The 27,324-nt window shown below is 42.8% G+C and overlaps 1 protein-coding gene and 1 pseudogene across 3 annotated transcripts in view; both read left to right on the top strand.

Moving 5' to 3' along the window:
* PTPRG (protein tyrosine phosphatase receptor type G) overlaps positions 1-27,324 on the top strand; it is a 710,177-nt gene that overhangs the window by 562,220 nt on the left and 120,633 nt on the right. For all 3 annotated transcript variants that reach the window (XM_055343664.1, XM_055343663.1, XM_055343665.1), the window contains exon 8: positions 10,518-10,710. In XM_055343664.1, the coding sequence (XP_055199639.1) occupies positions 10,518-10,710 (193 nt within the window). The remainder of the gene's footprint in view (positions 1-10,517; positions 10,711-27,324) is intronic.
* Positions 14,581-14,750, top strand: LOC129522607 (U4 spliceosomal RNA; annotated as a pseudogene).

The raw sequence follows: 27,324 nt of genomic DNA, 5'->3' as shown, positions 1-27,324 counted from the left end.
GAAGGAGAAACTTCCTAGAGGGGATATATTAGTCATTGTAATGCAGCATGCACTGAAGTAGAAAAGGAGTATGTTTCTTCACCATAATTTCAGAAAATAGGGAGGCCTGGGTGGCTCAGCAGTTGAGCATCTGCCTTCAGCTCAGGGCATGATCCCAGAGTCCCGGGATCGAGTCCCACATCGGACTCCCTGCATAGAGCCTGCTTCTCCCTCTGCCTATGTCTCTGCCTCTCTGTCTCTCTCTGTATCTCTCATGAATAAATAAATAAAATATTTAAAAAGAAAAATTTCAGAAAATAGAGCCAGCAACATTGAGTAGGATTATAAGAAAGGGAAGTTGAGCCATTAAGCAGGACTATCCAAAAATGGAAAGTTCTTATCAGAGCTGCTCATAGAAATGCCTTCCCAGAGTGTGACAGATAGGAATAAGGGATGTTGTAGAATTATGAGGTAGTATCAGTGATATAACTGAAGACACAGGCCACAAGATTAGGGATCTGGCTAAGATGAGGAATAGTCCAAAGATTTTCCTAATAAAGGCAGAGAGTACAGAATAGGGAGTGGGGGAAGTAGGGTTGGATGGTGTCCCAGTCAGGTCTGTTTTGGATTTAAGAAAGAGAAACCCACTTAAAGTAGCTTAAGTAAGGGGAGTATTTTAAGGAAACAATAGTCGAGGCATCCTGGGATGGAGAGGACTGCAACTAGGAAGCAAAGCCCTCTCTGTCCATCAGGGGCCATGCAGGCTCTTAAATCTTGGAGTTTCTGCCACTGCTTATTGATTGTGTACTTCTACAAAATTCTCATCCCTTCTTACTCCTAGTTTGTTTTTTTCTTTTCTTTTTAAAAGATTTTATTTATTTATTCATGAGAGACACACAGAGAGAGAGGCAGAGACCTAGGCAGAAGGAGAAGCAGGCTCCCCTCGGGGAGCTTAATGTGGGACTCAATCCCAGGCAGATGCTCAACCTCTGAGGCACTCAGATGCCCACCTAGTTTGTTTTCTTTGGTTACCTGGCCAAATATGGTTCTCTAGTACCAGTTGACCTTTCAACTCAAGGGCCAGCTACCAACTGACCATAGTGAGGGTCCTATTTCAAGTTTTCAAGAAGGTAGATCTGAACAGATGTTGGTCTGCCAACGTTTGGCTGTCCTTGGGTCATGGGTCCATCCTTAAATAAACCAGCCAAGGCACCAGGCAGCTTCCTAAAACATCCAGTGCTACCCCTCTGGGGGTAAATGGAGCAGGTTTAGAAGCTATGTGCAGGAGAGATACCTTGTCCCTAACAAAGTTAGGCCAAACAGACTTACTGACTTTACTGCTGTTGGCAGACATTCTACTTTGAGATATCTTTTTTTGTTTTGTTTTGTTTTAATTCTCTGATGACAAAAGAAGTGCTAGCAATTTGCTGAACAGGATCTGCCAGCATTAAGCAGATGATGAAATAGGAAACGAAGTTTCTTCCTAATGGTGAAGCCAGCATTGTTTTATGAAAATAAAGTAAAATTGCAGTCCAAATATTTATATCCCCAGGGTTGGGGCAGAAGACTTTGAAAAGGGTTGCTTTTTGTCCATTAAGATAGATGTTTTTGTCTTAAAAGATACAAAGGCTTGAGATAATGAGGCTAAGAAATGCAAGTCTGACCACTCCTTTTGCAGGACACTCCGTGATGGGGAGAGGCAAAGAGCAGTAATTGTTTAGTACTGGGTTTTATTAGAATTTCAGATATTTTGTGAGTCCAAACAAAAGGCAGAGTTGTAGGCTTGGATGTCTTGTCAAGTGTTTGTCAATTAGAAGCATTTTGACATTTGGTAACTGGGCATCTTAGAAACTGCTTGGTTAACATCTATTTATAATCCTAGGACTCACACACTCAGAAGCAGTAGAGGAGTTTTTCTCTGTAACTTCCAATATGTGATTTATCTATAGGTAGTTTGCAAGGAAATAGTGGAGAAATAAATTAGTCATATTGGCTTCCCAGTTTCTTTACTATAAACCATCCTTCGACAATACTTTTATCAGACACAGTGTCACCTATTCCTCTCTCTCTCTTTCTCTCTCTTTCTCACCCCTTCCCCCAAGAGAGGAAAAACAGCTCATTTTCATGTGGCTAAACGGGATCCTTGGCTGGCACGCTGCATGGAGGTCACGGTGGTGTCAGCACTTGGAAGGGAAACCATTAGCCATCCAAGTATTATCACTTCAGACCTTCCCACCCTGACCCTGCCAACATTCTTTTGGAAGTTAGCACAGAATGTTCATTTCAGAAAGGCAGACAGCCAGTGCGGAAAAGCAAGTAGACGGAATTCCATGTCTGCTTCTGTTAGAAAGAAAACATTCCTGGTTCCCCATCCTTCTCTTTCTGCAAAGACTGTTTCCTCTGTTCTCTTCTGTCTTACACAATGGAGGTGCCTATAAGAGTGAAAACAAGAATGTGTTCACCATAAAATGGAGTGGTTAGCACTTGTATGAGAACTTGAATGATGTGAATTTCTTTGAAGCCTTCCAGATATGAACAACTACTTAATTTTGCATCTTTCGTGAGTCTCCCTGGACATTGAAACCAGCCCTATGGTAGCCAGTGAGCTCTGACTCCTGCTCGTGTGGTAATATCAATCTAAATACAGTATTGCTAATGGAATCATGTGTTGGCTTGGTTGGCCAGCAGTCAGTGTGGCTTAAGGGGTTGGTTCCACTAAACATCTACTGTAAGTAGTAGGTAAACATCATGTTGTGACTTTATCATCCAAACAAAATGTTGGCACTCTCAGTACTGGTTTATGAAGTCAAAGGAGCAAGACTAGCATGTTGAAATGGTGCCTGTGTTATGTTCATGATCAATCAGAGAACCTGGTGATCTGAATCCAGTATAGGGATGTGTTTTTTGTTTTGTTTTGTTTTTGTTTTTGTTTTTTTTCTAGAACAGTGGTTCTCGAATGATGGTGTGTTGGCCATTGGAAACGATCCCAACCTTCCCTTTCCAGGACTGTTTGCTTCCTGTAGTTTAAAATATGATACTGCCTATAATTTTTCCTAGCATGAATTTTGTTGAAGTGCTTCTTAGAGGCTCTATCAAAAAAAGCAGTAAATAAATATGAAGATGTCTAGTTTGTTTGCTTTGGGATATTTAATTTTTTTTCTATCAATAAGCTGGAGTAGTTAGGAAAGCTTTATTTGCAATACATTTTTTTAAACCAATATTATCTCTATCATAAAGAGCAGAGAAACTCTTTTGAATTAAAACCATGTTCTGTTTGGAGCCAACCTGCCTGGGTTTCATTCCTGGCTCTATTTTTCAGCCAGATGCTGCTCCACTGCTTACTCTCTGTGCCTCAGTTTTCATCTGTAAAATGGGGATGATGATAATAATACACCCACTTCTTGGAGTCATTATAAAGATTAAATGATGGAATGTGTGTGGCATGCCTAGACTAGTGCCTGGCACCACAGGGTGAGCACAGGACATTAGACTGGAGTTTTTTTGTTGCTCTTATTAAATGATCACCAGGGGTTCCTGGATGGCTCAGTCGGTTAAGCATCTGCCCTCAGCTCAGGTTGTGATCTCAGGGTCTTGGGCTCCCTGCTCCTTGCTCAGCAGGGAGTCTACTTTTCCCTCTCATTCTCCTTCTGTAGTCTCTCTCTCTCTCAAATTTTTAAAAGTCATCTTTTAGAATAAATAAACAAATGATCACCCAGGCTCCAGGGCAGCACTCCCCAATAGAAATAAAACAGAAGGCATACACATGATTTAAAGTTTTCTAGTTAGCCACATTAAAAAAACATAAAGAGAAACAGGTGAGACTCATTGTAATATTATATTTTATTTAACCCAGTATATCCAAATTATTATCATTTCAACATAGGGGGCTCACCACATTTCTGGTATAACAGCTACCTTTGGCTCTTGGCTGTCGCAGCCCTCAAGTTTGTCTCAAGGCCACAACAACTAATGAATCCCATAATTCAGAAAGTGTCTGTTCTAACACCACGTAATGCACAGTACACGTGGATAGAGAGGGTTTTTTAAATGGTGGGGGGAAGATGTCATTATTAATCCCAACAGATAGCTTTCTTTGGTAATTATGATTAAATTCATTTCTTTCTGTTGAAGGCCTTTCTATAATTGTCTTCATGCAAAACTGTCTATCGCTACAGGAGAGACACATCCTTGTGGTTAGCTAGCTATTCTTGTATTTTATTTTTACAGCCATGGTTCAATAAGTAAAACTTTGGATGCTACAGGCTATTGGCAATTTAGTATTCCATCACTTTGGTCTTATTTAATAATGAGGCAACAAAGTAGGACCTGCCCTGTCACCCCTCAAATGTGTGGTGAATCTGAAGTGTCTCTGTGACCTTAGGTGTGACATTTCAGTTCTTAATGCTTATCCCAGAGTTTATTATTATGTTTATAATGGACTCTGACTTTGTTTAACCGCCATTATATACCTATCTTATGACATATTGTGCACATCAGCCTTTTAATGGTTCATAATTATATTACTTTTGATTTTCTCTCATTTTTCTCCTTCAGCCATGATGGTGCCTTCCCCACATCTCGTGGATGAGAGCTCTTGCTGCACGCGAGTAGCATGAATAGATTTCAACTTTCCTTTGATTTGAACCGACAGATTAAAAACTAATTATTCTCTGTAATATTTTTATAATAAAAACTAAGTTGAAATGATTTATATACACTTCCAGCCAACACATTTGCAATTCAAGGTTAAAATTGTTCTTGAAACAGCACCAGTTAAAATGCAATTACAACTCCCCAAGCAGGGATAAAAGAAAGAAATGTTTTACATGCTCACTTCAAAAGTTAAAAAGTCAATTTTACATTATAGAAATAAAAACTTTAATTTATTTTTACTAAATGATAAAGACTTCATTAGTTATGTTAAAGTAAAGATAAATCCAAGTGTGTTTATTACTTGCCTCTGGAAAAGAAAAGGTGAATAAAAGCATGGGCTTTGTGTGGCACATAGCTTTCCCTCCTTGTGCCTGCCATCTTGTTCATGGGTCTTAATTCCCTCTGTGTTGAGCCAGAAAATGTTTCTGTCCAGAGTGCAGAAAAGTACAAATAGATTTATGTTGCCAGTGGTGGGTGCCCTGCATGAGTGGTCTTTCAGAGTCAGCTAGAAGGAACTCTTTAGGGACTTCTGTTACCACATTGAGTAACTCCATTGCAGTGTTTCTTTCCAGGAATATTGCTGCAGGCCTTTTATGCATATGACGTGAAGTGGCTGAGGCCATGACAGAGTCATAGAGACTAGGTTTCTAATCCTCACTTCAGCTCTTTTTTTTTTTAGAGGAGAGAGAGAGAGAGAGCATACTCGTGTGCACATGTACGAGAGCAGGGGTGGTTGGGGGGGGAGGCAGAGGGAGAGGGAGATCCCAAGGAGACTCCACACTGAACTTAGAGCCCGATGGGGGCTCGATTCCGCAATCCCAAGATCATGACCCAAGATAAAACTAAGAGTAGCATGCTCAACCAGGGGGCCCAGTCACTCAGGTCATGTAAAGTCTCTAAGCCCAGTTTCCTCATTAGTCAAAAATAATGGTAATGATACAATAATCAACCAATCTTATGAGTCTTCTATGAGGATTAAGTAAAGTACTTAACACTCTTATCACAGTACCTTGCACATAATAAACGCTTAATAAATATCAGCTGCTAGCGTTAATGATGTAATAATAGTGTTGTTAATAATGTTACCTTAATGTTATTGTTTTTTTTTAATTTTTATTTATTTATGATAGTCACAGAGGGGGGGGCAGAGACACAGGCAGAGGGAGAAGCAGGCTCCATGCACCGGGAGCCAGATGTGGGATTCGATCCCGGGTCTCCAGGATCGCGCCCTGGGCCAAAGGCAGGCGCCAAACCGCACCACCCAGGGATCCCATGTTATTGTTTTTTAACTAAAACAAGGGGCACTTGGGTGACTCTGGTTGAGCGTGGCTCAGGTTGTGATCTCAGGATCCTGAGATTGAGTCCCACATCAGGCTCTCCACAGGGAGCCTGCTTCTCCCTCTCCCTATGTCTCTGCCTCTCTCTCTCCATCTCTCAAGAATAAAGGAATAACATCTTGGAAAAAAAAAATAAACTAAAACACGTCAGAAACCAAAGTGATGTTTTTAAATTCCCTAACAAAGTACCTGTCACAGAATGCATTTGATAAATAGACATTCTGAGGAGGGAAGGAGGGAACAGCAAATAGAACATCTTACAGGTGTTGGAAGCTTATAATACAGTCATAGTTACCACATTCCTCATAAAATAAGAATAGTAATAGTAATGATAATAGTACTTAGTGAATATCTACCGTGTGCCAGGAATTATTCCAGGCACATTATATATAGTAACTCATTTAATAGTAAGAAAACCCACACAGGGTGGGTGTTAATGTTATCTCTATTGTACAAGTAAGAAAACCGAAGCATAGAAACATCAAATACTTTGACCAAGGTCACACATTTAGCTTGTGGGGATTGAAAACAGGGTTTTGAACCCAGGTAGCAAGAGTAAGAGTTCTGAGGTTGGAGAAGTAGGCTCAGGTCGGATCCTTCGGGCCCTACCGTTAGAACTGAAGGCCCCTGAAACTTTTTGAACAGAGGTTTCATGATGGCATCTCGTGTGTATTTTAAGAAGATCGCTGTGCTGCCATTAAGCAGATCTGGAGAGTAGTTTGTCCTATAGCTGCAGTTACGGAGTCCTGCCATGCTGCGCAACTCTTCTCATCGTAGCCTCTGTAAATGGTGTCCCTTGGAATCAGAAAGTGGAGGTCCGGGTGGTAGTCAAGTTCACCTTTATCGAGTGTGGTTACAAGGCAAGGGTAAGGATCGAGGGACAACTGGCAGTAGCTGTGTAATGACTTATCAGTGGACTTCTCACCCAGAGTGTCACTGTTCACCTGCCAAAGTGACAACATAGACTCCCCTTGCCAATCTAGGGATCGTGGTGGTTTCCGCTCAATGGCCACATATGCTAAGTACAATGAAAGAGGCCACTGACGATTTTCTTTCAACCTAGAGGAATGACAGGGTTTTAGTGAATGCTGTCAACATACCAAAGGAGATTTGATGAGTCTGCTAAGCTTGACCTCCTTTTCCTCTTTTGTATGACTGTCAAGCAAAGCTATGATCCAGTTGACAATATAATATCGTCCAGGTCATCAGTTCACTCCGAGAACCGTCACATCCTTCCTTGGAAATCTCTGGGCAAGTTGAGTTAATGACAAGGAAGCAGCGGAGCTTTTAAGCCATAGCATGTCATTAAGCTGTAAGAGTAATTTAAGCAAAAGCATTTTTGTGTTAAATTCAGAACCTGCCTCTTTTTACAGTTATATGACTAATTCTTTCCTGAAGCATCAGAAATAAACTTTTTGGGAGAACTAAATGCTAGCTGTGAAAGAAGCAAGTCTTAAAGAGAATAAACAAACCTTAGAGTCAGATTGCCGAGACAGTCTCCGAGGCCATCCTTTTCTGGCATCTCAGAGATTAAACTATTTCAGGACAGATGGCTGCTCTTCCAGAAAATTTCCGGTCTAACTTGCTATGTATAGCAGCCTGGCCATTTTTGTTTAAATCACCCTGAAAGTTAAGGAATTCTTCCTTCTATTCAACTCACGTCTCTAAGGCTTTAATTTAAACCAATTTCCTCTTTTTGGCCTTCTCTAGACATTGGAGAAGAGCTGGTCAGCATCTTCCACATACAAGGGCCTTTAATCAAATTACTCCTAACTTGCCTTTTCTTCAGGCTAAACACTTCCACTTCCTTTAACCTTTCCACACGGGATTAATCCTCCATCCCTTTAATCATTTTGGTTGGTCTTTCCCTAGACAGTCACCAGAGGGTCTTTGTTAATTCCTTCCATGTAATTTTCCAAGTTACTTTTTTCTATGAAAAATCTGAAATCTGGGCAGCCCGGGTGGCTCAGCGGTTTAGTGCTGCCTTCAGTCCAGGGCGTGATCCTGGAGACCCGGGATCGAGTCCTGCATCGGGCTCCCTGCGTGGAGCCTGCTTCTCCCTCTCCTGTGTCTCTGCCTCTCTTTCTCTCTGTGTCTCTCATGAATAAATAAATAAAATCTTTTTTAAAAAAAAGAAAAATCTGAAATCTTCTCTCAGGTTTTCGATGTGTTCAGTTCTGATTTGGGTTGTCCTATCAAGTGAGTACACATTGCCAGGTTGAGATTTGATTTTTTCAATACCTCCAATTACCTTCATCTAAGTGGTCACATTTGGCAGAGTAAACAGTTCAATTTTAATTTTTCTGCTTTTATTGTTCTCTCTTCACTATTAAGATTTTATTTATTTATTTATTTATTTATTTATTTATTTATTTATGAGAAAGAAAGAGCAAGTATGAGGGAGTGAGCACTAGCAGGGGGAGAGGCAGAGGGAGAGGGAGAAGCAGGCTCCCCAGTGAGCAGAAAGGCTGACTGGGCTCCATCCCAGGACCCTGGGATCATGACCTGAGATGAAGGCAGATGCCCAAGGGACTGAGTGACCCAGGTACCCCTCTCCACTGTAAATAAATAGCAAGCATCACAAGGAGGAATGGGAAGAATGGGAAGAAAGGCAATTGTGAATAGCTACCATAGGAGTGTTAGAAAGTTATGTGACTAGCAGAGAATTGAAATAACACCTTAGTACCACCAGGCTACTTTTGCTTTTAGGCTGGTTGTGAGATCATTGTGGCTCTGTTACCTTGATGAAAAAGCAGAAAAGGTTTCATGGTTTATTATCACTTTACATTTGCAGGAGAATTGGAGGGGAGGTGGAATGATAGGTGAATCCAGATACTTAAATGATTTTTCTTGGCTGTGGTCACTATGCACATTCATTGGTTTCTCATGCAGAGGAGGGAGTTTCAGATCAAGCAGGTCAATTTTTGAAGCTATTTGAGAAACACTGAAGTTTGTTCAGATCTTAAAGATGACAGTCCAGAAACCCAGGTTGTGAGTGCTTGGCTGGCTTAGTTGGTAAACCATCTGACTCTTGATCTGAGGATCTTGAGTTCAAGCCCCACGTTGGGTGTGGAACCTACTTAAAAAAAGAGAGAGTGAGTGAGAGAGAAAGCAACATAGTATTAAATCTTCTTGCATACTTAACATTGGTGTTGGCTGCCTTCTGGTCCCCAAAAGCTTAGAGCAGCTACTTGGTGCCTGCTTGGGAAGCATCTGACATCTCTCATCTTGTAATTCTCTCCTGCAGAAAGGATTCTGATTTGGTATTCAAGGAGCCAAATGGGCCAGAAAGAGTTCATTCAGTTTCTCGCTTTTTCATTCCATTTTCATCCCTCCCTTCAAGGAGTTAGTATTTTCCATGGCTGAACATTTTAGATTAACTTTATTTCTTTGGTGAACCAGGATAACTCTGTAGTCCGCTGAGAACAGATCTCTGGCACCCAGCCCCAGCTTCATTCCTCTTATATTGTAAAAGATTGCTTTGTTATTGTTGTTTTTTTTAATAAGAAGAAGATTGAGGGCCACAGAGAATCCTTTTTAATAATGAAAACATCCTGGAGTCCTGATTTTTTTTTCTTTGCTTTTCCTTAAAGGTTTGGTCTCTATCTAGTCTGTGGAAAGTGTTTTTTAATAATATGAATATTAATGATAGCAACTAATCCTTATCATGGACTTACTGGCTGCTAAATAATTTACACATATCTTAATCTTTTCAGTGATCTTATAAGTTGCTCATATATCTGTTTCGTATAAAATATATATATAGTATATATATATATATATATAAAATGTTTATATATGCTGAGTTACTGATGCTTTAGTAGTTGGACTATGATTACCCATCTGGTAAGTCTTGAAATTGGGCAGTTACCTCATGAGCCACGCATTTAGCAGCTTTATGCCTTAGCAACTTTGCTGAACTGGATCCCTGGTACATACGTAAGAAGATGCTTAGTAAGAACTGAATCACTAGTAGTTATTGAGCTCTTCTGTGCCAGGGACTGTTTTAAGCACTGCACATGGACTCTCATTTCATCCTGGCACAGACCCTATCGGGGTAGATGCTGCTGTAATCATCACTGTTCTGTTTGAGGAACGATTGAGGCTCAGAGCAGTTAAGTGGTTTTCTCAAGGCCACAGAGCAGTGGATCTGTGAAGCTAGAATTTCCATCCCAGGTAGTCTGGCTTCAGAACGTGCCAGTTTCACCGTAACCTTGTGCTCCTTCCCACAATACTAAAGGTCTTGCCAGGGGGCAGAGCAGAAAGACTGGAACCCTTTGCTGAGACACAAACTATAAGAGTTCTGTGCAGCCCTCCAGTGGAGTGTTGGCCTGGTTCGCTGGCAGGACACAAATCACAGCCGGATAAGCCCGTTGGCAGTGATTCCGGGAGGCGGCCTATGGCCTGCTGGGTTTGTCCGCCTTGGCACTGGGTGCGTCCTACCATTTTGTGTTCTTGTCACCCCCTGCCCACCCCCTGTCCCATGTAGCTATTCTCATTCTTGGTCTTTTTTTTTTTTTCTTCTCCCCTCTCTGGTTCTCTGTTTAGCTCGAGGCTTTTTACTCCATCTTCACCACGGAGCAGCAGGACCACGTCAAGTCAGTGGAGTATCTGAGAAATAACTTCCGGCCACAGCAAGGTCTGAATGACAGGGTGGTGTCCAAGTCTGCGGTCCATGACGCCTGGAACCATGACATGACAGACTTCTTAGAAAACCCACTGGGGACAGAAGCCTCTAAAGGTATATTTGGATTAAGTGCCCTTGCCCGGAGGAAGATTCCGTATCATAAATTACTTAAAATTAAGAGGAGTTCCAAACCAGCCAAGAGTTGGAACTTGGTGTTAAGAGCATATGTTTCTCTGCTAAAAGAGACTTGTCTGGATGATAAATAGAAGCAGTTGTGGAAATAGCTTCAGTTAAATAGATATGTTCAGAATTGCCCTTTTGACTAGTAATACGTCAGTCATTCTGTTGGTATTTTTACCTGATAACATCAACACTAACTAGTTAGTGTCTAAAGGAAGCTTTTGGCCGCCTTACTTTTTACCTGCCCTCCAACCCCCACCTCCGGGCTTTGGGCTCAGGATGCCATCTCTAACCTCAGGCATCAGCACCTTTGACTTGCCTCTTGCACCCTCCCTGCAGCGTCCTTACCTCCTTACCAACATCCGACATCTGACCTCCCATCCCACCTCCGCACCAGGCAAACCTACCCCTCTGGCTCTCCACCCTCTACCAGTCATCACATGGCTTTTTTCTAAACCACTATTTAACAGTTTGGTTCCCACGTCCCATAAACATGAGTTTGTTATTTTCAGGCATCTTCATCTTTCTCTATTTCTACATTCTCTCTTTTTCTTTTAAAGATTTTATTTATTTATTCATTAGAGACAGAGAGAGACAGAGACATAGGCAGAGGGAGAAGCAGGCTCCTGATGTGGCACTCGATCCAGGGTCTCCAGGATCACACCCCGGGCTGAAGGCGGCGCTAAACCACTAAGCCATCCGGGCTGCCCTTATTTCTACATTCTCATGTGAACTGAACGTAAATTTCTCTCCCAGGAAACTAGAAAGTCAGAGCCTACCCTCACAGCTCAACTTCAAGCTCTGTAATTTGTCCTCATTGTGGCTTTGAGCTCAGGGAAACACTTAGAGAATAAGGCTGATCAAAGTCCCAGGAGTTGGAAGGGAGGAAGGGATAAGAGGAGTTTCCTTTGGGTGTGAAGAGATGGTTCTTTCCTAAGCCAGTGCTCTTCTCTGAAATTGTGAGCTTGGGGAATATGGGAAGAGTTTGCATCATTAATCAGCAATGGACACGGACTGTGGGATTTTTATTGGGGTAAGTTACACGGGGACATTTTGTTTCAAGAGTGCTCCCGTCCCCAATAAAAAAGAACCAGTTTACTGGCATATGACCTTTTGTAGGAACAGGGGAGATTTATTCCACAAATAACTGCATTGATGTGCACTTTGATGATAAGAATGAGCCCATTTTCCAGGCTCATATCTGAAAAGAAGCTAACAGAAGAGGAAAAAGAGCTTAAGAATGTGATCATTTCCTTCCTGTCTGTGTGATTTTGTTTGAGGATGGTGAGAGAAGCTAGTCTGGCCAGACGCCATCAAGAAACGCTTGAGATTCAAGTAATTTGGAGCTGACGCTTTGTCAAGGGCGTCATTTGTCAGCTGGGAACAATGGGTGGGTTAAGCACGCAAACCTGGGAAATGTCTTAGGTTGGCTGGCATAACAAACCTCACTTGGGCTGATTTTGTTTTTTAACCAAGCTAAAAATAAGGAAAACGACCAAGCTCGAGAGAGCTTTCTCCCAAGAGAACCTGCTTGAGAAAAGAGGAATCTCAGAGGGATTGGATGTTTTGTGAGAGGTGAATGCGGAGGACATGTGGGGGATGACGAATTTCTATCACAAGTGAATGCAAGATCTGGGAGCTCAGAATTGCTGAGGTTATGACAGTTACAGAGCTCTCTCCTAAAAAATGGGCTGAGTATACGATATATCAGCTGTGCAGAGGGAACGCGTGGCCTGTATTACCCAAAAAAGTTACAGAAGATAATGGTTTTTGTCACGCTAAATTGTCAGAGGGGGCAAGATCTTCTACTGAATGGGCTTTCTCTGATTTTTGAGCAGAGCCATGGACCCATCCTAAATAAAATCAGTTCTTCATTTTACAGGGTTTTGTGGCAATTATCATGGTGTGTATTGCTGACTCCTAAAATGTGTGAATATTAAAATGTTTAGTGATCTTTTCAGAAGCAGAGAAAGATGTAGGTATAATTCTATTTGTGTTTTGAGCATATTACTGGAGTGTAACATACAGAAAAGTGCACAGGTAATAACGTGCACAACATGATGCATTTTCACCACCCAAATACATCTGAATAATCAACCCCCAGCTCAAGAAACTACATCACTGGCTTCCCAGGAGCATCTCATCTCCTTCTTCCTAGTAACTATCCATTCCCAAGAGTCACCACGACCATGAATTAGCTTTTCCTGTTGTTCAATTTCATAGAAATAGAATTTTCCACTCTGTCCTTTCTTGTATCTTGCTTTTTTTTTTTTGCTCTACACTCATTTTGAGGGTCATCTATGCTGTTCCATGTGGTTGTGCTTTGTTCTTATTGCTGAATTTCATTGTGCGTCTCTACCTGAATTTATCCACTTCCATATACATGAACGTATGGATTATTTCCAAGCTTAGGTGATGATGAAAATTCTTGACCATGCCTTTTGATGAGCATATGGACACATCTTGATTGGTAAGAACCTGGGGGTACAGTGGTGGCAGCCCGGAGGACACATATATGTTCAGATTTGGATAGATACCGCTGAACAGTTTTCCAGAGTGACTATATGTAGGTACCATGTTAATTTCTACCAGTGGTCTATCAAGGGTTCCTATTTTTTTATGGCATAGCATACATATCATAAAATATAGCTACCATAAATGTACAATTCAATAATTTTAATAAATTTAGAGTTACAGTCATGGTTATAGTTATATAGTTATATAATCTGGTTTTAGAACATTTTCATCACCCCCAGAAAGTTCCTTCATGACCCTTTGCAGTCAATTCTTTCCCCTGTCCTCAATATCAGGCAGCCTCTGATATGCTTTTATCTGTCACAGAACATTAGGATTTTAAGATTTATCCATGTGGTAGCATCTGTCCGTAGCTCATTCCTTTTTATTGTGCAGTAGCATCCCTGTTTGTCGTTTTTTTAATAACAGCTTTACTGATATTTCATTCACATGCTAGAAAGTTTATTATTGTTAAAGTGTGCGCTTCAGTGGATTTGAGTATATTCACAAAGTTGTGCAATCATCACAACTGTCTACTTCCAGAATAGTTTTATCACTTCCATAAAGAAAGTCCATACCCATGAGCAGTCACTCAGTCACTCCTTCTTCCTCCCTTTCTTTTTCCCCCCTCCCGCTTTCCCAGCCCAAGGCAACTTTCTATGGATTTACCTATTCTAGATATTTCATGTAAAGGGAATCATACAATAAATGCCTTTTTGTATCAGGCTTCTTTCAGTGTAATATTTAGGCTTAATATTTTCAAAATTCATCCATACTGGAATATATCTCAGAATTTTCCCTTTTATGGCCAAAGAATATATCATTGTACAGATATATCACATTTTGTTTATCTGCTTATCAATCGATAGATGTCCACTTTTTTTCCACTTTGTGGCTGTTATCAATAATACTGCTATGAACGTTCGTGTTCGAGTTTTTGGGTGGTCATGGGTTTTCAGTTCTCTCAGTAGATACCTAGGAGTAGAATTGCTGAGTCACAGGGTAAGTCCAGTTTTCTAGTTCTGAGGAGCTGCCAACCTTTTTGCCAGAACCACTGCACCAGTTTGCATTCCCATCAGCATTGTATGGGATTTCTCCACATCCTCACCAACACTTGCTATATGTCTTTATTTTAGCCACCCCAGTGGATGTGAAGTACTGTTGATTTGCATTTCCCTAATGACTGATGGTGTCCGTGTTTGTTTTTAAATGCACATTTCATGGAATCAGAATCACGGTCTACACGACCAAATGCTCCTCCTTTTTCTCCTCCCAAGAAAATTCAGGTTAAGCTTTGTGCAGTGGCAGTATCGTAGCCAATGAGGTTTATCCGAGGCGCGGTTATTGCTAATTGAAAATTCAGGTTAATTCCATGCCACTATGGGCCAAAAGCCAGCCACAAATGTTGGCAACCAGCAGGCAGCCTAGTGGTCAAGGATTATTGACTTTAGACATTTATACAGAGAAGAAGAGTCCCTTTCTCTTCTCCAGTCTTCTGCAAAAAAGATTTGAAAGAGAAGGGTGATGTCCTATAATCTTCAGGTAATTAAAAAAAGAAAATGAAGCCTGTCTGGCTAGCATTCTTTATCTATCATTATTGGAAACATTCAGTGCTTAGGAGATCTGTTGATCATGGAGCTATGCATTTATTGTGCTATTGTTATAGAGAAAGGAAAAATAAATTACATAAGGCAAGAGTCAGTAAACTTTCTTGGTTAAGGACCAGATAGTGAGCACTTAGTCTCGTGTCGTCACTATTTACTCAGTTCTGCCACTCAGCCATGGACAATATACAGATGAATGGGTGTAGAAAATGTCTTCCAAAAACACCTTATTTACAAAAATAAGCAGCAGGCCAGATTTACCAACTGGTGCTCTAGGGGATGGCTGAAAGTAAGATGGAGCAACTCAATCATAGGCTTAGTTTAAGGTAAATATTTTCTGCCTTAAAGATGGCAGTGACCATGACCATGAAGCATTGGTTGGTTCTACTTTTCCATTCTACCACAAGACCTTAGGACCAGTCAGATATTTATTAACTCAGTAACCAACCACTTACCAATTCACCTCAATACCTGGTCACAGCAGACGTGTAAGCAGGGCCTCAGTGGACTGATTACAGGCCTGCACTTACCTTGTTCCCTTGGCTGTGATCATTAGCTGGTGTTCATTGAGCAGCACAGTGAGGAATGCCTGAGTTGCTGTGCCCCCATCTTGCCCTTCTGTCAGGATGATTGGACATACTGGAATAGAGAAACCAGAATCAAGCCTTTCGGTGCCAGCACTAGATGCATGGTCACATACAACACCAAAAGAAAGGGGGGGGAAAGTCATCTTAATATTGTATTGTTGCTGAAGAAAGACTTATAATGGATGTCATCCATAAAAAATATAAAGCTTTAGTTCCAGTAAATGGAAACAATATTTAGGCTCGGTGGATTGTTCAAGGGACATCCAATTCGCCACTCTGCCCTTTGTCGGTAAATAACTTGGACAGACTTTAGGATTTAATGGGCTGTCATTTCAGTTATTCTGCAACACATCCCGGGCACATGGAAGAGCATTTGGTGATTAAGTGCTGAATACTGTCTATTGTGAAGACTTTTGGAACAGTGAACGGAGGAAAAATAACTTTCCTTCCAACAACATGAAACATATGGTTTATTAATTTAACGAAACCTGTTCAAACCGCAGTGGAATCAAAACCACTTGATCTGATAATTTGATTTGATGGCTTAATTAAAGTGGCACTGCATAATGTAATAAAAGCAAAGGAAACAGTGAGGACACTGGGTTGGTTGCCTGTGTGCCCCTGTAGTCTCCTAAGTCATGCCATGATTTTTGAAGGATGGTCTTTGCTTCTGCTGATGGAGGGTTCTCTATTTTAGCTACATTTTCAATGGTAAAGATTGCTTCCTGTTTTCATTAAAAGCAGTTTTTTAAGAACACATACCACTGTGTGAGGATGTCTAAGTAACTGCCTATTTTAAATCAGAATACATTGAGAAAGAGCATCCATTTCCCACCCAAATTAGCAAACAAAGAAGTAAATCCATGATTGCTTTTAAAGAGTTTGACATTGAAATTCATGTGTTTTTTTTCCTGTTTTGGAAGAAAATATTAATGTTGTTCTATTTTCAGTTTAATCATTTCTACTCACCAGATTAATGAGCTTGAATTACTTCATCTTATTAAAATAAGCCCTGATATGAGCACTTAATTCCTTTGTAGGCAGTTGTCCTCCCAGAAACTCTTCTAAAAAGTTATCTTGTTACTTTCAGAAACTTCTAGCACAGAAAGGTGCCAAGAAAAAACACTTCTAACATAGCCCCCATGGAATGTTTTTAATCCCCTTCTTTCAGAAGTAACTGTCATTAGACATTACTTTTTAACCTTGTGAGTAATTGTAAAAGAAGGCAAAACAGTAGGGCTGTCTTTAGGATTCCCTAGCATCCTAGGTTCTCATTCTTTTGAAGATCATGCCATACTGTATCAAACATTTTTTCATGCTCAGACATCCTAGGATTACTGTAACTTTCCATAAATAAGTAAAGAGTTGGTATAACTTGCCTTTGGTTGACATGAGTTGATATTTTGTAGACATTTAATGTAGCAGTAAGGACTTTTGCCTCATGTTTTGTAGCCAGTGAATTTCTTATCACACCTGAGACATCTTCAAATGCCTTTGGGAAGCTTATTGACTCTAGAAGCTGTGCCTGAAGCTAGTGGTTGAAATGGGAGAGGCGAGGGGGCGGGGTTATGTGCCAGATGCTGTGCTGGCCTCTTCCATTCATGTCTATTCTTTAATCCTGAAAACAACCTGTGCGCTCTTCATTTCACTTTTTATCTACCAAATATTTGTTGAGCATCTACTGTGAACAGGTTCTAGGCACTAGAAATAAAGGTAGCAAGGGGGAAGAGTCAGTCTCTCATCATAGTGCTTATATTTTAGTGGAGAGAAGGAAATACACAAGTCAGTGGACAATGATAAAGCGTCAGTGTTCTGAAGATCAAATCAGGTGGTGTTCTAAGAGTGTAGTGAAGCAGTGGGGAACCAATCTTCCTTGGGTAGGGCAGGAGGTGAGAAGGGGCCAGCCCTGCAGAATTTGTAGAGAAAATGGTCATTTGCAGAGGCCCTGAGGCATGGAGACCAGCTTGGGGATATGGGCTAATATTGAGTCTGGAAAAGACTCTTCTTGGTGTTCTTATGACAGTGGGAAGCCTTTGGAGGGTTTAAAGAAAGGCTATGGAATGATCTGAATGGCTTCTTAAATCCATCCCTCTCACTGTTATGTGAAAAATGTTTTCAGAGGACTTGGGGTGGAACTTGCAAGACCAGGATGTAGCCGATAGAAGTATTTCCTGCAGGATGACATTGGTTGCATGATGGCAATCCTGGTAGAGGTAGAAGTATAGAAGTGATCCAATTAGGGATGGATTTTGGAATAGAACTTCTGAGATTTGACTAATCATTTGGATGGAGGCTGGGTGGGGGTAAGCAAAAAGAGAAAGATAGTATTAACTTTTTCTCTTTAGCAGATGTGAGGGGTCTGGGACTCAGAGCAAGGGGGCATCCAGAGCCTCTCAGCCAGGAATTGGGAAAGCTGAGATGTGAACCAATGCAGCATTCTTTCTATTTTCCATGGGACTGCCAGCTACCAAATGAATCGACAAGCAGTGGCTTCTTTGTTTTAAGTGTCATTAGGTGACCTGAACAATATAGTGTATCACTCCCTCTCTGAACAAAAGAGCTTTAAAAATAAACGTACTTGTGGGGATTGGGTATTCTTCCCAAAGATTGCAATTTATCATCCTAAAAGAAATCATTGGGCTCAATCTTTATCTGCTTGGCTTGCATTTGGAGGGTTATCTTGGGTGCTCAGGGCACAAGGTACAGAAGCTGTGAGTGCAGGGTCATTCCCTGGGAGGGCCAGTGCACCCATCTGATGTGCATGCTGGGACCTAGTAGGCTGAGGGTCTTGTGCATCCTTGGATCAAAAGAGCCTGACACAGCACCTAGGACAGAGTGGGCATATAGTCATTGTCAGCTCATGAAATGAATGAATGAATGAATGAATGATGAGACAATATAAAGTGATGGGTAAAAATACAGATTTTGGAGTCAAGTAAACATGGACCCAAATTCTAGGCTAACCATTTACCCTAGTGCATCCTTACTCAGGTTAATACCCAAGTCTTGCTTCTTTGTCTGTAAAATACAGATAATAATAATCACAATCCCCTCCTTGGCTTTGGCCTTTAAAATGAAACAGTGTAGGGAACCAAGAGCCTGGGACATGGAAAGTTCTGTGCAAATAGTTGTACTTTCTTGTCTGTAGGTCAGCAGTGGTTTCTTTGTATGCTCAGGACAAACTATTATATGTGACATGATCAGTGGAGAACACATTGCAGAGTAAGGCGATCAAGCTCTCTTCCTGGTAGAAATGCAAACCAAGGCTGTTGGAATTTCTTAAAACCTTTCCGGTGAAATCCACAATCCTTATATGGTGCCCGTGTCTGGGCTCCCCTCCCCAGCCCCATCTTGAACTTCATTTCCCATGGCATCCTGCACATCAGTTCGTCTGCATCCCCCAGTCCCAGCAGGCTGTCATCTCTGTCTAAAAGGCTGTTGCCTCACTTCTGCACCTCATCCACCCCTCCTCAGTCTTCAAAGCTCCACTCTAAGGATACCTCTCCCATGGAAGTTTCCTGACTGCTTGGCCCAGCTGCCTATGTTAGAGTCCCAGTACCTTTCTCTGGTAACACTTTTCACAGTTGGAATTTTTTATTCAGTTGTGTGTTTTTCCCCCCTAATGTCTAACTCTCCTGCCACCCTATAAGCACCATGAGGGGTGAGACTATCTTTTTATTTCTTTTTTGTTGGGAGGAAGGTACAGTGCTGGTTGCTGGCTCCTCAGTAAATATTTAACTGGATGGATGGATGGATGGATGGATGGATGGATGGATGGAGAAGAGGGAGGATGGATGGATGATGGATGGGTGGTTGGAAAGGAAGGAGTGATAGTTGGATGGATTAAGCTAATCCATACATGTCAGGTGGCGAGGAATTAAAGGATCCTTTCTACAAGAGTTGGCACAGTTGGGGCATTTATGAGTCTAGAGCAAACTGGGTCCTCTTACAGGAGGAGCATAGCTAGACATTGGGGTAGGATTCCACACCACTCTTAGTTCCTGAATTCAGAGCAGCTCTTGAGATTTGGGAAACTATCTTCTACTTTGACTATCAACTACTTAGATGGAAGTGATCATCTCAAAAACCCATGGACAGAAGTGCTTTCCTCTCCATCCCAAGGAACAACCACTCTACCACACCGAAAAGCAGAGAATGGGCACACTTAACATAGCATGCACTGATATCAGGGTGCTTCCAGGAAGGAGTGCTGTTATGGTTTAAGAGCTGTTGAGTGGATATTGGTAACAGACACCAGGGGCTATCTATCATTGTCACACTTTATAAATATTACCTAATTACTTAATCCTCACTGTCTCCAGGCAGATAGACATAGTTTGATCTTCAAGGCCAACTTAGCAACCCTCCTACCACTCCGGCTTTTCTTTGCTCTCTAGAAAAAATCTTCCCTGACATTGGGTTTGTTTGTGTAGACACCGTGGAGCTTGTGAACAGGAATCTGGAAATTGATAAAGGCCAACATCATCCATCCTCCCAAAGCGACACACTTCCCATCTCCTTCACTAACCAGCATTCACGGCCCGTGAAGCATGAGGCTCCGAGATGTTCACGTGCATCTCCATGGAGTCACAGGAGGAATGGAGCTGGGAGACAGACTATTTATCTTCGCCATTCTTCCCACTGATTATACCTCAAACAAACACGTGCTAGTTGAGGCTGGTTTTCTTCAGGTACGAGGAAGGCACAGAACCCTGGGCTTTCTCCCACCTAAAAACCTGTCACCTCCCCCATTCCTGGAGCCTGATAATCAAAGACCCATCTGTAAAGGCACAGTAGTGGGAGCTTGTGCTGAGTCCTCTGGAGGCATTTTTTTTCTCTTGCCTTCCCAGCCCAGCCAATAGTCCTTGTGGCTACAGGCTTCACTGTTGAGTCCTCTTATCAATGGTCTCATGATTCCAAAGCAAAGGTCTGAGTGTTTGAAATGAACATCTTGGCTGCCCCATTTCAAATCTTTGCCTGTGTTGAAAAGGTGTTGTCTACACGTCTGACACTAAACGTTAATAGGTATCAGCGACTGAGAGGAGCCTTGCAGTTTCTCTGCTCATGGGCTGCCACTAGCAAAGCCTTCCCAGAAGAGATGAGCCTTTTCAGTGAGGAATGAACTAACCACTTAAAACCTGAATTCCAGCAACCAGCCAGAAGCCCAGTCTCCTCAGGGCGTGTGGATCCATATGTCAGAGACCTAGGGGGCTTGGTCCTCCCTGTGTGCTGAAAAGGTAATTGCCACCTGGGTCCACCAGGGGTGAGACCCATTCAAAGCCTGGTGTCTCCTTGCAAGCGGCAAGCTCCCTGTTCTCTCTCTCCTAGGGTCCTCTTGGCCAGGCCCAGGAGTGGCTACTTGAGGCCAGTCTCCAGGGATCAAGAGACCCTGGAACCATCTCATTGAGGACCATCCTAACAAAAGGGCCACTTAGTGCAGATGCCGATCTGGAGGTCAAAACAAGGTTGTAATCCAAACAGCGGAGTACATACTCTGAGCCACACTGAGATCAAATAATAGGAAGATACCAAGGAGAAGTCAGGAGATTTAAAGCTAACAAGGGAGCTGTTGTGCAGAAGCCAGGACTGTCCTTTCAAATCTGATACCCAGCGTTGGGGATATCTGTAAGAGAAAAAAATTTATATAGGGACCAAATTGAAACAAAGAGATCCTACCTACTGGATCATAATCATCTAGAATCAATGACTAACCCTATCAGTGTGGGTCATTAGTTGATCTCTTGATGTGGCCATTGGGATCACTTACAAAGGCAGCTCATGGGACCGTAGATCTTGGGTGATTTTTAAATAAAAAGTCTCACATCACTAAGGGCAGCTATAAAACTCTAGGTGGCCTAGGCATTTCCTTGTCATCAAGAAGACTATCACATCCTTTCAGTGGTAGGAAATAGGAGACTCAACCAGAGAAAACGCAGCTCCAACACTAGACCTGCACCCTGGTATCTGGCACAGACCTCCATTTGGAGCCTGTGACCAGAACAAGGCAGAGGGAGAAGGGTAGAAGTCAAGTGGTATTTCTGGAAAGGATGCTGTGCTCATTTAAAGTGGGCTAGGTCCACTTTGCCCTGGTGGCAGGAAATCACAGCATCTTCAACCTGAAAGGGAGGGAAGGGGGCCCTACAGTACATGGAGTCCAGTCTACCACCCTGTGTCTGAGAAGCAGCTGTCGTCAAGTGGAGCTGAGAACATGCATCATTCTGAACTTCGCCACCTCCCTTAGCGCCAGGCTGAACAATGCTTTTTCCTGCACAGGACATGGACAACTCCCATGGCCTTTAACTCTCAGAGGAAGAGGGATATCACGAAAAAAAAAAAAAAAAAACCTCCAAGGAGGTAGGAGACATCAGTAATAGTATAATGTGGGAAAGTCAATACCACATGCTTGGAGGACTAGAGAGTTGAATTTCTGCTTCAGCCTTCCTGGACACTGGCTGCTGCTGCTGTATTTCGTGCCTGTGGCTCTGTTACACGCATAGCAGAGATAGCTGATAGGATAAGAATGCTTTCAGATTTGCTGTCTTCCATGGTTAATTGCCACACAGAGCATCTAATCCTCAGTTGTTGACTGAGAAACTGACTTGCACACCATGGTTCGTGGGAATGGAGGGGATGCCATTGTGTGGTGTAGGGGAAAAAAATCCACAGATAGATGAGAAAGACTTACAGTTCTCCCTCCTGTGTTGGAAAACCCCAGTTCTCCATCTCCTGTGTGTGTGTCCCTACTTTTATACTATGGAACATCTTGCTTTTTGGCCCTTCTGGTTACCAGATGGGGGGGAGGAGTCCCCACCTAGCAGTACTGTGACACCAGCTGGATGGCCTACAAACTTAACTCAGTTCTGCTACTATCTCCCTGGAGATGGAGCGTCAGATCCCACAGATTCAGGGCTCAGTCCCAAAAGATTGTGTCCACCCCACGTCAGATGCCAGTCACAAGTAATAGGTCCCCAGATTACCAAAAACTTCTGTCCAACTTGGCTACAAATCAGAGGCTCCCACACCCCCCCTCTTCATGTTTGATTAATTTGCTGGAGTGCCTCACTTGGGGAAACACATAATTACGCTCACCAATTTGTTAGAGCATATGATCAGGGATAAATGATACAGATGAAGAGGTACATAGGACAAGGTCTGCGAGGGTCCCCAGTGTAGGTGTTTCTGTCCCTTGGGAGTTAGGAGCCTGTTATCACTTAGAGATTTATAGGAGTTTCAGGAGCCCTGTGTCAGGGATGTGATCAGAAATAAACATTAGAACAAGAAATTCTCCTAGTGCTCTTATCACTTAGAAAATTGCAAGAGTTTTAGGAACCCCGGGCCCAGGAACCTGGGCAGAGATGAATGTATAGGTTTTTGGTTATCTCATCACCGGATACTGTTTGCATTACTTAAGACACCATAGGTTTAAACAGTCATCCTTGTGCTTGACGGAACGTGGGGCCACCATGCACCAGAGTCTCTCCCATCATGAGACGGTGGCTGTCTGGCCAAGTCCAGCCTTCAGTAAGACCCACCCAGGGGTGAATTCTGTTAGCGACCCTTTCTCTTTCTCTGCTTTCCAGCCACACTAATTTTCTTTCCACTTTTCAGTAGCAGGGCTTTTGTACAAGCTGGTTTTTTTTCTATTGGACAAGCTAAGCCTTCTTCATAAGCCTTACTCTTTTTCAGATGTCAGTTCAAACATCACTCTGCTCAGTAAATCTTTCCTAATCAATCCCCCAAACCTGGGTCAAGGTCCCAGATTAAACCTTCCTACAGGGGCACCTGGGTGGCTTAGTTGGTTAAGCATCTGCCTTCAGTTCAGATCATGACCTTAGCATCCTGGGATCGAGCCTGTTGTCAAGCTCCCTGCCCGGCAGGATGTCTGCTTCTCCCTCTTCTTCTAACTCTCCCCCTGCTCGTGCTCTCTCTCTCATTCACTCTCTCAAATAAATTTATTAAAAAAAATCCTTTTTTTGGGGGAAAAACCCCTTTGTACAGAATAACTGTAATAATTTTGTAATTACATAATCCTTAATGCTGGGAATATTTAACAGTTTGGATGCCATGGACCTCTGCAGCCATCTGGTGAATCCCATAGACTTCTCCTCATATTGGTGGTCTTTGGATGCATTAAATAAAGTAAAATAGATTACCAAGGAAGCCAATTATCCTCAGATATTATCAGAAAAAATTTTAATTGTAATATAGTAATTTATCTGCTTCTTGATGAAGGCATTAAATTATAAAATCTAGCAGCAGGTCTAATAGCCATTGTAATTTTGAAATAATAATGAGCATGAAGGAAAATTTGAGATCTTGGCAACAACTGTAATCTAACAGGAATATATCTGTGATTTCTTTTGCTGATGTCTCATAGGTCCTGCTAATTACTACTAATGCACTTTGTTGCAAGCATTTGAAATGTAAGGCAATGCTGAATTTTAGTTAGACATCACTGAAAATAAAAGTGTATTTTTTTCTCATCCATGTTCACAGATTTCCATGGATTCTATCTAAAACCCCAAAGAAGCCCTACGTTCAATAGCTCTATTTTAGAGGAATTAAGTGGTTGGTATATTTCTCTCTCTGGGCTATAATTTCTAGGAGGTCAAGGACCATGTCAAGTTGTGTTCAACTAGTTCCTGGTTGGCGTCCTGGTACATAATAGGTGCTCAATAAGTATTTAAAATAGCGACTCTTTACAGCACACTTCCTATACATCGGTCAGAATGTGCTTGTGCATTTTGTACATTTATCTTGAAAGTTTTACCCATGCTTTATCTAAGACCATACAGCTGGTAGGTATGTCCAGAACCAAAGCAGGCTGCCTCCAAAGTGAAAAAGGGAGTGAATGAGCCTCCTGGGTCTCTGACTCTATAACAGAGATCCTGATGGAACCAGGAGCCCAATAGAATTACAGAGAGGATTTCATGGCATGGTTCATGAAATGCACTAACTCAGCCTAGAGCCAGGCTCATCAGATAGGACTTGTTACTATTGCAGCATTAGCATGGAATGACACATTAGCATAAAGGCCTTGGGGGTGGGCGCCCTGCACTGCCCCATATATTCCCAGTGTCCCTGTGATGGTTTGGGGGACCACAAACATAGACTGCATTTCTGATAGAGAGAATGGTGATAGGGCTTCATCCATCCAGGGCTTTGAAGGATTTGGAGGTTGCTCTGGAAATTGTCAAGAGACCTTACAGTCTCCTCTGTCGTTGAGAATGGAGAGGATGGGGAAGGCCGAGTGCAGAAGGAGGCTGCGGTAGCGACAGTACCTGTGTGGGATGGCGCTCGCCTTTGAAACCTTTGAGTCACACTCCTGACACTCATGTTACCATCTTGTAGATAGGAAAATCGATGGAGGAGGTGTGTGAATAGAAGGCTCATGACCTTCCCATGGCTCTCCCACCGCCCACTCTGGTTTTGAGTCCAACAGCTTCGGTTCTAGTTCTTTTTTTTTAATTAATTTTTATTTATTTATGATAGTCACAGAGAGAGGGGGTGGGGCAGAGACATAGGCAGAGGGAGAAGCAGGCTCCATGCACCGGGAGCCCGACGTGGGATTCGATCCCGGGTCTCCAGGATTGCGCCCTGGGCCAAAGGCAGGCGCCAAACCGCTGCGCCATCCAGGGATCCCCCGGTTCTAGTTCTGAACCTTTCTCTCTCACCACGTGATTGGCCCAGCCCTGTGACTTGGGCTCTCCGAACCCCATGTCCTCATCACCTTTAATGGGGACAATAATTGAACCTACCTCTTGGATTTAGTATGCGTGCATGGATTATCTAGATGAGTGCACGGAGCCTGGCCCTCGGCATGTGCTTGGCAGCTGGCAGCTCCAAATGGACATTAGTCAGATGTCATATAAACCAAAAATCCCAGAGCTGAGGCCCAGCATCGTTTGATTTCATCCTTCCCAATTCTGGCCCTGTCACTGTACTGCTTCCCTTTTGTGAGCTCTTGGGCAAGGGGGGGAGGCATGAGGGAGGGGACACCCCAGGGCATGGGGATTCCAGGTTTGAAGTCCTACATGGTCTGCTTTGGGGGATTTCATGTTTACCTAGGACTCTTTGATTCAATCCTTCACAAAGAAAAATCCTTCCCTGAGGCCATTTCTTTGGAAATTTCCCCTACAGGACTCCATTTTCAAGGGTTCTTGAGCTGAGCTGGGACAATGAAGAAGTGACAGGCATTTAAGCTGTGTAAGGCAAGTGAGGCTCCCTGGCTCCGTGCCACCTGAGTAGGTCTCCTCTGCTCCAGGAGAAGTTAGTGCTGCTTATTACCCGCTTTCTCTACCAGGCAGGTCCCCAGGACACCACCCTGTGCAGTAGATGACATCACAGATTCCCCCCCTCGCTGGCCCCCAGCTCCAGGCAGCAGCGTGACTTCTGTCAAAAGCATTGTGAAAAGTGAATCTGCACCAAGTTGCTGTGTCTGAGCACAGCTGTCCTTTGACTTCTGATCAGCAAAAAGCCTGTTGCCTGCCATGTGAAACTCAGGCTGCAGGGGTGCAGGGAGGAGGCCCTTCAGTAGTTTAAGGCACTTGTAAGTTACCACCAACGTTGAAACAGAGGCTGTCACATTAGTTTATCTAACACCCAGAAAGGAAGAGGGGTAGAGGTGGGGCTGGGGGGGAACTAGCATTTTCTAAGAACCACTGAGAAAATATTCTTGACATTGATTTAGAATCAGAGGACCTTGGGTGCGCTGCTAGAAGCCTCTTCATTATTTAACGAAGTCTGGGATCATAATTTAAGGTGGTTCAGAATGTAGGCAGAAATTCTCAGAACTGGCACCGAGCATCATCTGAGATACCTGTGTAAAGCAATCAGACACCGGTGAGAACGTAATCAGGCCCCTGAGAAGGGGAAAGCTGATGTCAGAAGCACCTCACAGGGGAATATTTGTTGAAAGAGCCAGGTACAGTGCCTCCCGCATGGTTAAAAGGCTTCAATTTTGTGTAAGAGAGGACTGGCCCACTCGGTGTGTTAGGTACAGCTTGCCATGGCTGTTGTCGAGGGTACTGGGCAACCCGTTGTGTGCCTAGAAGAGTGCTCCTGGCTACTCATTTTAGACAGGTGGGAAACTCCTTTGGCCATGGGGGCCAGGCAGCTGTGGATGCAGTGTGTGGGTAGAGGCAATGGGGAGTGGTGGGGACTGTGGCAAAAGTAAGCACACCACCTATCACTCTGAAGGGGAAGTTGCCTTGCTTTTCATTGGATGCAGGCCCAATTTAAAAATCCAGAAGTCTCTGTAAAATATGCCAATTTTTAAAACACTGTGTGGGCCCAGCAGCTTATCCCTGTATTGGCCACTGGGCCTGAGCCTCACAGATTCTTGTTCAGCCTCAGTATTCTCTATGAGCCTCACCCCAACCCTGTGAGGAGGATATTGCCAGGTATCAGCACCCATTTTATAGATGAGAACACAAAGGTGTGGAGGAGTCTGGCCCCAAAGCCCAGGCTTTATTATACCAGCCTTTCCAAACTGTTCCATAAAATTCCTTAATGCTCTGTTTTATATTTTGAATTTTAAGGAGTTTTTTTGGAGAGTTTCCATCACTGAACAAAGCAAACAAAACTTGGAAATACAGAGCTCAGTAATGTGCTGTCGGCTTATTTGCCTGTCGTTTGGAGGGCATCTGGTCACTTCACCTCCTGCAGGCACTGAGCGTACTGGGAGTTTTGTCATCTTTGCGGATTGCACATTTCTTCCGATTGGCAAACATCCCCTCACCAAAGGTGTCCCCGGGGACAGATTGTGTGGCACTGGTTCTGTAGATGAACTTTATTAGTGGTCCTGACTGAAGAGCAAAATACCTTCCCTGGTTGTGTGAATG

Source organism: Nyctereutes procyonoides, unplaced genomic scaffold (assembly GCF_905146905.1).
Source record: "Nyctereutes procyonoides isolate TBG_1078 unplaced genomic scaffold, NYPRO_anot_genome, whole genome shotgun sequence".
Taxonomy (NCBI): Eukaryota; Metazoa; Chordata; class Mammalia; order Carnivora; family Canidae; genus Nyctereutes; species Nyctereutes procyonoides.
This window is presented reverse-complemented; position numbering and strand designations above follow the sequence as displayed.